The following is a 14,347-nucleotide window of genomic DNA, read 5'->3' as shown; positions in this document are numbered from 1 at the left end:
AAGTATTAAATCAGATTATACAAGAATCATTGTAATAAATAACTAAATTTTCTGTTCAGTGCCTGAAGTACTCCGCACATGCTACTTGTCCAAGAGATTGTGTTGTTTGGGTTTAACAGTAAATACAAGGAATATATCCTCATTACTTTCTCAGCTAAGTGAGTCGGAAATTTCGCACGAATTTGTGGCTCGCTAGTGATGAAATAACTGTCTAGCATATATAAACATGGTTATGACATACATAGAGTTTCATTTAATCTATTGGAAAATATTGAAGAATTGTACTGCATACAGATACAAGCATAACATGTTATGCTGACAAACTGATGAACTGACTCTAATATACCCCGCCCTCTTGTTCTGGCGTAATGAATAAGCAGTGCTGTCTAAAATGGATAGTGCAACAATTAGGATACAACTAAATATTAGGTTTATTTTAAGTACTTATTTACGAAGCCATATCAATTTTTACCTGGAAATATTGTTTAAATTATTATTGTTAGTGTTATCTTCCGAATTCATCCTTTCTGATGATACAACCCATTTCTGGTGTATGTCGTATATTCCACTCACCAGATTTATCTTTTTATATCAAAACATACATTTTAATGTCAGGGCAAAATTTTAATGATAAGAAAATGCTAAACTCCACAACAATACAACTTGCACGTTCCTATGATGGGCGGTACGTACTAAATAACCGAAACGGCCGGAGCACCCGAAAATTAAAGATAATGACAGCATCGTCGATTTTAAAACAAGCGTTTCTTATAACTCGCTACAATGCGAAAAAGAAACGTTAAGTTTAATCAGTTCATGAGAAATTATTTTTTTAGTATTTGAATGTAAACGCAGGCAAATGAACGGCTTACTATTTTTGTTAATACCTAATATTTTCGCACCAGGTTATACATACAATATTGACACGACAGCATCGGTTATTTATAATATGATTTTCGCATAAATTCGACCTCGAACTAATAAGAAAAGAGAACATTTATTAAAACCTGCAGCGAACATATAAAGAGTGATTGTTTGCAAGCCATTAAGATAAATTAGTTTTCCCTGATACATTTTTCTACGCTAAATAGGTGGTTTCGTCTCTCGAGACACAAACCAGCTCACATTTCTTTACAATTTCTAAAGTAAATATATCGATTACCGTTAACAACTCTGAGCCTTTTTTGTAAAATTAGCAAAGGTTTGAACGTGTTTGGCATAAGGGATTATAATTAGAATTATAACAACTCAAAATAACTGGACGACTTTTTTTCCTGGTTTCCTATCTCCAAACCCATCTGCCAAAAAGTTGTAATTACTCACGCTGAACCCAATTGGTTTTCTTCTAAGGCTGAAGTCTCCAATTAGACTCCAGTTTAAGCGCTATTTTGTTCATAATTCATTATTTCCATACACGATGTTGTTTTGCGATATATAGTGCCAACATTCGGGTATTTAAAGATTACACAAGCCTTCACGTAGTAGTTGACAATATAGACAATCCTGCTGACACTTAGAAACCCGATCAAATAGATCAAATTAATAAAAGTTATCTTTGTCTAGTATCACGAACATACTTATCAATATTCAATATTGAGTCAACTTTTAGTGTTTTTTCTCAATTGTTTGGACGAAATTGACTATCGTGATCAATTTGGTGATAACCGAAAGTTGTTTATGAGTTTCGAGTCGGACCCAAACCTGGGTTTGGTGAAAAACATGTGAACATTCCTATAACTGCGAGTTGAGCGTATTCGTGAGCTGGCCGACATTCTCAATGGTCCGCTGAGTGGTAGCCCAAGTCTCATCTTCAGAGTTGAGGTCAACATTTGAGAATCCTCATGTTAAATGTTAAATATTCTGACTAAACTGTGAGTTGTTTATAAATTTTTGAAATGAGTTTGCCCATCACGAGCATTCACAATGTTTGTTTGCTATCTCAGTCGAGGGTATTTGAGCATTCTCTCAGATGAGTATTTGGGATGTCGGTCAGCTCACGAACAATCGAAAATCCCAGCTATAGGAATAAGAGCGTATTCTTCCTATACATCAGGGTTAAATGTAGCCACAAATTTGTGAAAGAATCCCTTTAATTTGCAATTAGTGATAAGGGTAACGAAACTTAAACACAGTGGTTTTATAATAATAATAATAATAATAATAATAATAATAATAATAATAATAATAATAATAATAATAATAATAATAATGATAATAATAATAATAATAACTTTATTTCATGAAGAATTCACATTAAGAAATAATTTCTTTTTTACAATGTGGTCTTCAGTTACAAAACACAAGTATACATATTGAAACATGCATACGAACATACAAGGGAAAAAAGAAAATTAACTATACAGTTAAATGTTATAATAATTTCCTTATCAATTCCGACGACGACGACGAAGATGACGACGACGATGATAATGATGACGATGATGATTATGATAATACAAAATATGCAAAATCTGATACAAAAATCAATCTTTCAAAAATCAAAAATCAAAGAAGTTTTGAAGTTCATATGTTGCATACTTATATTTAAATTTGAAATAGTTTCATTTTAATCCTTATTAAGAAACCAATTAGTCGCTGAGTATTTTCTAAAACTTGTTTTGTGAATAAATGTAATTCATTAAATGCGCAACGGGTACAGATAAACGTTTTCGGCCTAGACGTACTGTAGAGATATCAATTTGATCTCATACAAACGACATAAGTTCAATAAGGAAATATGTTTTCTTTTTTCTTTCTTAAATTATTGTCTTGTTGATATCATGGATATCCACAGTTCCGATGTTGAAATATAACATCTAAATTTACGGCATTGCCTTCCATTATGTCAAACTTTGTATTTGTTACATTATGAGATTTTACGGTCAAAAAGAATTTACGCTACGCCGTATATAGTAGTTATCTGAAATGGAAAATTTACTTTTTATATACAGTTGCGGTGTCTAAATTTAACTTAAAATATACCTCAATCAATAAACAAGTATATTCTACAACGGTTCACATTGAATAAGTTAATCAGTAAGTCTAATCCACGATTCTGCTAGTATTAATATAATATCATAAACTATATTGTCTTCAATAGCATTTTTAACGGTCAACTCCGTTCTTTTTTTTTCGATTTGGCCCTATCGCATCGCCTCTTGGAAACTCTTATTAAACGGTCCATGTAATTAACATTAACAAATTAGCCGCGTTCTGAGATACTGGACTTAATGCATGAATATTAAGTGTTGTCTCAGATTAGAATGTGCTAATCAGAGACGACACTTTCCGCCTAGGATAAATTTGTGTTTAGAAGAGAAAACTTTTTAACGAAAATATTCTTTAACGCAGAAAGGTTTGTACCGATAAGCCTGTGCGGACTTCACAGACTATTCTAAGACGACGCTTTATTCTAATATATTCACCGACCGCGGATGTTTTGGATGAAAACCTCACAATAAGTATGAGCAATATGGCTTGAATGTCAAATGTTTTGCATTGACCGTTCAAAGGCGGTGATACCAGTTTTAACCATGGTATGTTTAAAGTTTGTATTCTATTACAAAAGTTGTGAATAATTTTACGAATTCATTGCACCCGTGAAGACTGGCGGTGGAGTGCACGGTCGCTGTTTTTCCGGGCCGGACCGATCCGGCTTTGTATTCCGCTGTTTTGTCCTCGTCATTTTTTTTCATTGGGCTTAATGCATCTTTACGGCACCCGTCTCCTCTCCAAGAAGAAAAAAAGGGGAGTATAATCAGATAAAAAATCATAACGTTTCTACACTACAATTTAGTGTTCTTTAAAAGCCGCGCCAAAGTACGGCGCGGCATGACGTCATAGTATGAACAAAATATACGATAAACAAATAACAAGACGTCTTGGTGTATCGAAAAATGCATTTAATTAGCGCTATATATTAATTATTTAGTGAGTAGGACCAACAAACAATGGGCAATCAGTGTTCAAAACCAGCGCAACCATTATTTAAGTCCACAGATGTCATTAAAACCAACGGCGATAACAATCATCTTCGTTTTAAGGTATGCTAGTTTCTTAACTTTTTCACATATTACTTTCGAACTTGTAGACACTAATAAGACTACTCACTTCTAACGTTGACTAATATTAAAGGTTCTGTATTCGTTTAGGGAAATGTTGCTTGATTCTGATGTTTTGCTTCTTACGAAAAAATGAAAACAATAAGGACGGACAAAGTCGTTCGGATCTGACATTTATTCGTTTTCTTAGAGTTCGGTTTGGACGGATTTTAGGTCATGCAAATTCATTCTTTTATAAAAACTTATTTATTTTAAAATACTTCAATTAAACCGAATTCATTGAAAAAAAATAAGTTTATGCTATGAAATGACGGTGTGTTTTACGCCAAGTAAAACAACAACCTAATAGTGTTTGGGCGATCAAGCTAACTCGACGGACGTGCTTGTTCTATAGATGAACGGATCCAGATCTAAGGCACATTGTACACGCTCTTGAGGAGATATCAGGAGGTACCACGAAACCTTGCGTGCGTTTAATATCAGAAAGCGTTTCCCCTGACCAGACTGTGCAAGTGCCTAGACTGGGCTTGAGCTTCGCTCGTCGCATATGCCATGAGACAAATTTCCACATGACGCGGATGTAACAGTGTTATTTAAATGAGTTGAAAGAAAACTGCGTCTTTATCAAATATCAAATGTTTTGAGGACGAAGAAATGAATTCATTATAACATTATAAGCCAGGTGAGGAAATTTATGATATGATCACACGTAGTAAATTTTGTATATACGATCACTATTATGTGGTTTGATATACGTGCACTTCATGACACACATTTAATGCAGTGGATATGCGACTTTTATGTGAAAAAGAACACAACAGTACTTTATTTTTTTTTTAATTTTAATTGCTTGGAAAAGTAAATATTATTCCTTTATTTAAAGTCTGGATCTGACCGAATATAGTGTTTAAAGATAGTTCATGCTTATAATTTTAAACGTTGAACTGTATCGATGAATGGGTTAAAGTAACAGGCGATGCAGATTTAGTAATGTCATCTTGTGTCAAATCTAGAATATGAGTACACTATTTTTTAAAAGTCTCTGGTACCACCATCTTTTTTTTATTACGATGATAAAAAAATACTTACCTTTTATATTATTCTTAATCAATGCTTTCTGGTCACTATCTCAATCTCGCTATCGTTATATTATTAATAAATCTCGAAAACATGTGTTCGCCTAGCAATCGGGGGGGGGGGTCACCGTTTCGATCCCCACAGTGAAAGCTTTCTTTAGACTTCTCTAGACTTCTCTAGACGTTCTTAGACGTCCAAAGACTTCAAGTACTGGTTCTAGTCCCAGGAAACCGAATAGAAAGCGTTTCAAATAAGCTAAATGTGATTTCGATGCAATCGAAAAAATTAATATGTTAAAACTGAACAGTGGTGGCGCTAGTAATATCCGGCCGTGCTATTTCTCTGTAACTGATTAAAAAGCTATTATCTCCAAAACATATGCGCCACACTAAGGTGTGTTTTTTCAGGCGAGCGGCGTGACTGATGAGCAGCTGGCTGAGTTCCGGCAGGCGTTCAAAATATTCGACAAGAACAAGGACAACGCCATCTGCGCCAAGGAGCTGGGAAGCATGATGAAGTCTCTAGGGCAGTCAGTGACGGAGAACGATATCCGCACCATGATCAACCACGCGGATCTTAACAGTACGTTAAGTCATTTATATGAGCCGCGTCATGCGAAAATGGGTCTTATGCCTTATTCGGCCAGGGTAAGCATAAACAGATCCGGATGAGCAGCTTCCCTGTCCGCTATAAAGTCACGCAAGGTTACATGGTCTCCATACAGAGTACCCTGCTTTACCATACGGCGCGCAATCGTTGGCTGGTCTGACTCTTCGCTGGCCGAATATCGCACATAACTTATTTCAGCATGACTCGGCGCATATTAGAGAGATTCAACCGCGCGGACCTTAACCGTTTGTAGTCTAGAATTCTTTATTCAATTATATGACAGTTTTTCAACTACGCGGACCTTTATAGTATTTTCGCTTCAATTCCTTGTCTGTTTTGCTTCAATATTGCAACCACTGGGATTTTTACGGAATGTACGTTGCAATTCAGTGTAAATATATTTACAACCACGCAGGACATTAAATTTAATAATTCATGTTATTCTTTTTCACCATTAAAAACGTTTGTGTGTGTGTTTTAACCTTCCAATTTACATACCCAGATTTGTCATTGTAATCCCCGTTATAATTATGCCATTGTACATAAAGTAGATCAGGGAAAATACGACTTTTATTTCACCAATCAATGCAACGTATATAAATCATACTAAAGGCAATATAACAAAGCAAATTATCGAGTGAATAATATGTATACAATTTTCTCCACACGGTTGCTAGTCGGAACGCTAGAATGTCGGCAATTATGTACAGCTCCTCTTCCACTCACATGATGTTTGTTTCTGAGGAATTTATTGTCCATTAGTAAAGAGAAGAGCATCATAAACATATTTTTCACTAATGTGACATCCAAACCTCAGGATACAAAGTAATAGAGAAACGATGTTTGATCAAACTATGATGTTATTGTTCAGTGAGTGCTCTGAATCAATATATGGTTATACTCGCTTTATTATTTCAACAAAACCATATGTGATTGAAAAGATGGTGATTGTGCTGATAACAATGTTGATGTTGCTATCAAGATGATGATGGCGATGATGATGGCGATTATTATGGCGATTAAGAGGCGATTATGATGGCGATGATGATGGTGGCGATGATGATGGAGGTGATGATGGCGATGATGATGATGATGATGCTGATGATGATGGCGATGATGATGATTATGATGATTATGATGATGCAACTTCTTCTGATTCCGTTGTTGCTAGAAGCGATAATAATGAGTAGGAGGATTTTCTCAACGTTCGCAAGTAAAGAGATCCCAAACCTCAAAATATTTCTGATGGTTTATCCCTGGTTTATCCCTGCCTTATTTATTCACATGTCTTTCAGAAAATGGCGTTATTGACTTCGAGGAGTTTGTCAACATGATGATCGGCTACAAACAACATGCTGACCCTCAACAAGAATTGAGAGAAGGTAACTACATTAACACAGACCTGTATGGCGTACCATTTGGGTCAAAATTCAACAAGAAGTACTAGGTAAAGAGAGAAATGTGCTTCGAAGTACAATAAGTACGTCGAACGAAGTACATTTTTTGTACTTCCACGTTACTGACCCTTCAGTGTTAGCCAATCAGAAGACGCTTTACATAAGTTGCTTAAAGAGATATTTGGCATTGAACATTATTATTATTTTTACCAAATTATGCGACTATCGACCGCTAGGTCATAGATATTATGCGTTTTTTTTTAACATTATTATTATTATTATTTAAACCAAATTATGCGACTATCGACCGCTAACTCATAGATTTTGTGCGTATTTATTGACCTGGCGTGGCGGAATTAACATCTTACTTATGCAAATAATTGTTATCACAAAATACGACCAACCCAGGGAGGCTATTTTACATTTTAAATCCCGTAATCGTTTGGTAACTGTTTGGTTACCGTTGGGAATTTCCTACACAGTAATGCGCTGGAACGTGATACTCCGCCCCGCATGGTCAATAAATACTCACAATATTCTTGATAATTTTAATTTAAAAAAAAAGGTAACATTGAATCTTCTTCAAACTAGTATATAATCTTTTTCAATACATTAAATACTTGAAACTTCTTTGTAAAAATGTTGTTTTTTCAATTTTGATATTTTTATTAATTTTGTCCTCAATTAAAAAGGAGATTTTAAACATTTATTATGAATAAATCTGAAGGAAAAGCGGCTCAAGAGACGAGTGTTTTTATTGGCTGTTCAGAAAATATGTACGTCGCAGTACAAACGTGTACGTCGAAGTGCAAATTGTACTTGGACGTACAAATATATACTTCGAAGTGTATTTCATATTTGTACGTCGAAGTACATTTTTTGTACTTCGACGTACATATTGTACGTTGAAGTACATTTTTTCTTGTTACCTAGTAGGTCTTGTTGACTTTCGACCAAATGGTAGGCCATAGTCCTGGCCTCGAGACCAAATAAGCTCCGGTGACATTTCTCAATCTCAGAATTAATCTAGAATAACTGGTGTCGATTAGCCTTTATCGGCTTCGAATTTCGATAGCTAGTTTCAGATACATGTAGGGATATTTCTAAGTCGTGGGTCCATAAAGTATAAAATGCATACGCATCTTAGAAAGTGTTCATGTTGAAGCGTTTGTCATTTTTAGAGAAGACCAATACAGGTCAGTCAAGTCGCTGCTCAAATAAATACAAAAACATAATTTAATCATATGTTATATTTTATCAGATAATCAAATAAATTGTTATAGTTTTATCGAGACGAAGCGAGCTATTTACAAAAGCGTATGTCCCATTTACAACGCTGACGATTCGAATACGATTGAAACCTATGCCATATTTATAAAGCAAGAAAGTGATTCGCCATATTTTAAAACATTAAATTTTATGTCATATTTATCAAGCAGTGAGAAGCAAGATCACCTTAATGCGGATCCAATATGTCTCTAAAACATGAATATACTACATGTATTTAACGCATATATCATATTAATAAGAATGTTAAGACAATACGACCGACAAAACATGCATTATTAATACAATCAGATGCCATAAAAGTAGTAAAAGAGACAAATCGAGGCAGTTTGACAGCGATTTCCACGTATTTTTGGTACCGTGTTTTTTGCGCTCGGAAAAACTGCCAAAATTGCAGTTTTCTTAAACGCAATCGAAAATGTTTGGCTTCCAAATAGACAATAACATATTGTTCTAATTTAATTTAGCTGGATTAAATTTATATTCTTAATAAATTTAGTTTTAACCATGATTATAATGACATAGATTCCTCTTGCATTATATATTTAATCCAAATTGTCTTCTGCATTTCACGTGCATGCTATTTCAGACAACCTTGCACGAACATTAATGTTGTTGTTCAGGGCCTGTATTCAAAAAGCTCCTTAGAGAATTCCTAATTTAAGTGACGATTTCAGTTTTTCAATTACTATTTTTCTGTCAAATTGAATATGTTATACCCTCAGGAAGGGACAATATTAACCGTTTGAGCAAAATGCGCTTGTTAAAGATTGTAAATGTAAATAAAATTTGCAAGAATTAGATACAGCCTCGTTGTTGGTTTACTACGCATCCAAATTCGGAAACTTAGTTTATTGACCGATAATAAATAATAATTCGAAAATTATTTATATCATATGATACCGTTAAGGCGTCGTTATGTTGAACGCCGATAACAGTGTATCAATCAGAACTTGTTGGGAGACCGATCTGTCGTTTTCTGTCCTAACTACGTTGGTACGACTTTCATCAGAACGCTGTATTGAGAGTGCATATTAGGTGTTAAATGCTTTAATTGCAGTTTTCGTAAACGGGATCGAAAGTTCTTGTCTTCATATGATACGATAACGCATTCCAGTTATAAATTAAATTCTCTCCACATTTCAGTTTACTATACTTAGACGTATGGAATCGCTTTTCATTAGTGTCATTTTTGTTAATATTTTTATTTTAAACAGTTCCCAAATATGATTTCTTTAGTATTTGATAAAGCACGCATATAGCTGATGTTTTTCAATATCGTGTATGACAATCAAAGAAAATTGCCAGATACAAGGCCAGTTATGGTTAATATGATGGTAGCATGCCAACGAAGTATCTCCCCAAGCATGTTTCACTTCATTCCGCCCAGCTTCCTCTAACAAGTGCTTGCAATAGTTTCACATGCGATACGTGTAGAGAGTAAATTACGATGAACGATAATGAGGTTTCAATGACCATCTGATGCTAACAACTTTTATGTGGGTTTATTTCCAGAGCAATAATATTTTTTCAGCGTTCTCAGATCGTCGCCCACGTATAGTTCAGAACAAGTCGGTTATCGGGACATTTAAAAGGTTTAGAATTAAGTTCACTTCAATAGTGCCTTAATACCTTTTTTAAGATAATCACCTTATAAGTTGAAAAACTTAGAAACATGAGAACTTATGTAATGTTTATGACTTATTCACTTAAAAAGAGAGAACCTAATTTAAGACTAAATACACATTAAAGTTGTAGCCTTACTCGATGGGAAAGACTAAGATTCGCTGATTACTGACACCAATTAAAAACCCGTATCATTTAAACATGAAATTTTATCTTTTTAATAAGATTAAATTTAATACTAAGATTAAGACTAAGTCTAAGGATAATACTGAGTTTATTAATAGTACATCGATTAGATGTAAGGCTCGTGCAAAAAAGTAATAGTAAGTACATGATATGTACTAAGCAAAATTCGAGGATAAAGAGTAGGGTGAAAATAAAAATGAATACTAAGATAACGTTTAGGATAAATACTAAGATAAATTGAAAATTGAGACACAGTTTAAATATAAGACTTTAATAAAGTTGAAGATCAATACAAAAATTGATACTTACTGAGATCAATTTAAAGAAAAAGTCTTAATTAAAGGGGACTTTTTCACGTCTTGGAAAATTTACAAAATTGAAACATTTTGGTTCAATTTGCAAATTTTCGTTGTATTTATTATATTTGCGCTTAATAATACTGAACATTTACCATGCTCTGAAATATGCATACTAATAATGTTAGACTTTTACTCCACGGATTAGTGGTTCAAGCAAAGTTGAGGATTTCTTTTTTCTTTCATCATTGATGTTTACTTGAGTTATTTAGTTCCAATGTTTGAATTTAGCAATTTCACATTCTATACATAGATGGTGACGTCACTACGTTATTGTCACCTCTATACTAAGACGCATCACATTCCCCTGGTTTGGGAAATTATGCTTCCGCCCAAGTAGTTCTGCGTTGTAATGTACATGTTAATAATGAAAGAAAAATCGTTTTTAATTGTGTGTTTAAAACGGAATTTTGTTTAAAGAAATGTTATTTAATTATGTTTAAATGTGATTTTGAATCTCTATTTAGACTCATAGCGGTTGTCAGAAGCACGATCACCTGACCTTACGCTTTCACTTTTCACTCGTAAAAGAAGTGCTACCCACAATTCCTTTCGCGTTAGAACACAGGTCAGTAAGACCGGTGTGTACACAATGGAATTTTAAGCATTAAATAACAAACTACAATCCAAACCAAAGTCCATGAAAAGGTCCATTTAAAGTGGAAATTGAAGACTAAAATAATGGTGAAGAGTAAGCCCGATATAACGTATAAAATTGAGACTCAGGCAAAGTTGAAGATAAAGACCAAAAGTAAGGTAAAGATTAATAGGAAGATCGCAATAGGAAGATTGTGATCCCAATAAAGATATTGTGTCTAAGACAAAGATGCATTTGTTTTAATTGTTGTTTTGTACTGTCGGGCATGTGAATTTAAATTACATTTCCCGATTTTAAGTCAATACCCGTTATTTCAAACTACCCTTTGTTAATCTCTTTAAAACAATAATATTTATAATAATGTTTAATAATGACAATCCCTTCTTGTTGTTTGTCAAAACATTAACTCAAATACACTGTACGATATGTCGTCTGCATTATCGCCCTTCAAGCATTCCGCTTGTGCGACAAGGACAACAATGGCTTCATAAGCTCGGAAGAATTGCGTCACGTGATGACAAATCTCGGCGAGAAGCTCACGGACCAAGAGGTGTCCGAGATGATACGAGCAGCGGACACCAATGGGGATGGCATGGTGGACTATAACGGTACGCGAAACCTGCGCGGTACACATTGTTGGAAATCATATACATGCATTGTCGATAGCCGCAAATAAACGCTGCAAACATGTTAGAAATTATAATTCTACATGGTATGTGTACTGAACGCCAGAAAACAGAGCACGTGCCCAAAGAATATTGATAGCCCTTTTTTGTGTAAAATAGCATCCTTCCGCGACTTTCATAAAGCTTATCAGCATATAAGAAGGCTTACAATGATTTTGTTCATAAATATTATTGTAAACATCTATGTACACCTATGATTTTATTCTTAACAAGTATGAATTTTGAGATTGTATAAGTCCTTTTCTTATGACCGTTTTGGTTCGAGTCTCCAATTTTCCGGGCATTTGTGTTTGGCACATCGGTAGGAGTCACGATAAATTCATCTTGCTTTTCCACTTTACTCCACAAACAAAATATCATTTTTGATTCAAAACACACAAACATTTCTCTTAACATTTGTGTGTGTCCTGGAGGACACAATTAAATGTTAAGTGTTCGTGCATTAAATCTGTGTGGTAAACAGGACAAAATACTCCTTTTTGATTAGTAAATAAAATAATTACAGCGCTAGATTTACTTGTTAGTTCTAGCAGTTGTGAACTACAACTAATTTCATGAGTTACGGACTTACATGACACCGTGTCTTGGTTGACTTACAAGGGAATATCTTTCTTGAACATCGTAAGGCTGTAACATAACATGTTAAGAATCAATCCTTTCTTTTCAACGGATATACTTAAGTGTGATGGACACACGGAAACACGTTGTAAAACACGTGCCGGAAATTAGTTAACAACAATGTTTCACGGTTCTTATATATTGTTTGTAATTAATAAACTTGTTGGTTTCATGTGTACTGTAATGGTCATGTAAAATATATTACATTTAATATTATCGATTGTTAAAACATCTAGGAATGTTTGTATTGTTCATAGTTTTACTTCGAAGGTCATCTGCGAACACGAATTAACAATTAATAAAATATTACTGCCAATTATCAAGTATTAATATGGATACTATTTTTTAGTAAAAAAAAATCGGCCAGCTGATGTCATGTTGACCAATTAGTGGCATCTTTAAAGCGAGATTATACGATTTCGTCAATTATTTATTAATTTATATGAACTGCGTAAACAATTTATTAAATATATATATTTCAATATAAATTAAAATAAAAGTAAAGAAGTACATGTGTCGAAAAATGCGAAAAAAGCCAGATATTTAATTCTGAAATCGAAAATGTCTGTACAGTCGAATTCGCCAGCATGTAAATCATGCATGTATGTACGACGTGAATCTAAATTTAGTTTAATGGTTCATTTTAAATTCCTGCAACGATATCTATTTTTACGACACACAAACACTAACTTAAAAGACGAATGCTTCGGTTATTGTTGGAAAACATGCACGAAATATCTTCGTCACAATTGGATCGGGGCGCTAATTTGTCTTGGCTGCATTTTATGAAATTCGTCTTCAATGTATCATTTTTCTTGCCTATTTTGTGTTATTGTAACATATTGTATCAATATATTAAATTTAACACATATAAAAAAATCGTATAATCTCGCTTTAATATTACATATCGGCAGTATGTTTGCTCTGTTATATGCTTCTTGTGCTGTTGTTTCTGCTGTTGTTATTGTTGTTGCTGTTGTTGTTGTTGATGATGATGATGATGATGATGATGATGATGATCATGATGATGATGATGATGATGATGATGATGATGATGATGATGATGATGATGATGATGACGATGATATAATTAGGAGTAAGATTGCGTTTGTGTGGCTCTTCTTCTTCTCATTATGGTAAATGTTACGTTGTTCATCATGCCAAGTGTTCATAACGTGTATTATCTGTGTTTCAGAATTCATCAAGTTGCTGATTTCGGCGCCTTAAGTCGACTAGGCCTGGTACACGACACTATTCATCCCACCAGTGTTTATGATGCAATTACGTGTGTAACGTCGTTACGTCGCGAACGTGTTTTGACGCCTTTGTGCCGGTTGTCGTTTGCGAGTATTGTTGAAATAATGAGATAGGATTTTGTGTTACGATTGTGTTTGAACAGAAGCATAAGCCTTTCTGAAGTTGGTGCCAAGTTGGAGAGAGATAGAGAAAGAAAAGTATATATAACAAAGATTGATACATGCAATACAATTATATATAAATCATCTAGTTTTATATATTTTTTAAGTCATAATGAATATATTTATCACTATATATTTCCTTTTTACTTGAAATTTTCCTTAAAATATTAACAAGTGATTTTTAAGGTCTTTGTCTATTTCACTAAAACAATTTAGTACAATGAATATTTTTGTCTATTTTTATCTGTATATGCTTCTCATCAACTCTTGATAAAGGTTTCTTAATCGTTGCAAGATTATTCCTGTTTTGTAAATGTTTCTTAATCATTTTGTGCTATTTCAAATGTGTATTTGCTTTTTAAATTCAATTGTTTTGTATATTTATTGTATTCCATATCCATAAACAGAATTAACACATTCCAAGCCAT

The 14,347-nt window shown here is 33.9% G+C and overlaps 1 protein-coding gene across 1 annotated transcript in view; it reads left to right on the top strand.

The window, feature by feature from the left end:
* The window catches only part of LOC127872392 (uncharacterized), a 38,942-nt gene extending 24,595 nt beyond the window's left edge, over positions 1-14,347 (top strand). The window contains exons 6-9 of the mRNA XM_052415721.1: positions 5,546-5,720; positions 7,043-7,129; positions 11,650-11,805; positions 13,697-14,347. Coding sequence (XP_052271681.1) covers positions 5,546-5,720; positions 7,043-7,129; positions 11,650-11,805; positions 13,697-13,728 — 450 coding nt within the window. The 3' untranslated portion in view covers positions 13,729-14,347. The remainder of the gene's footprint in view (positions 1-5,545; positions 5,721-7,042; positions 7,130-11,649; positions 11,806-13,696) is intronic.

This window comes from Dreissena polymorpha, chromosome 3, assembly GCF_020536995.1.
Source record: "Dreissena polymorpha isolate Duluth1 chromosome 3, UMN_Dpol_1.0, whole genome shotgun sequence".
Classification (NCBI taxonomy): Eukaryota; Metazoa; Mollusca; class Bivalvia; order Myida; family Dreissenidae; genus Dreissena; species Dreissena polymorpha.
This window is presented reverse-complemented; position numbering and strand designations above follow the sequence as displayed.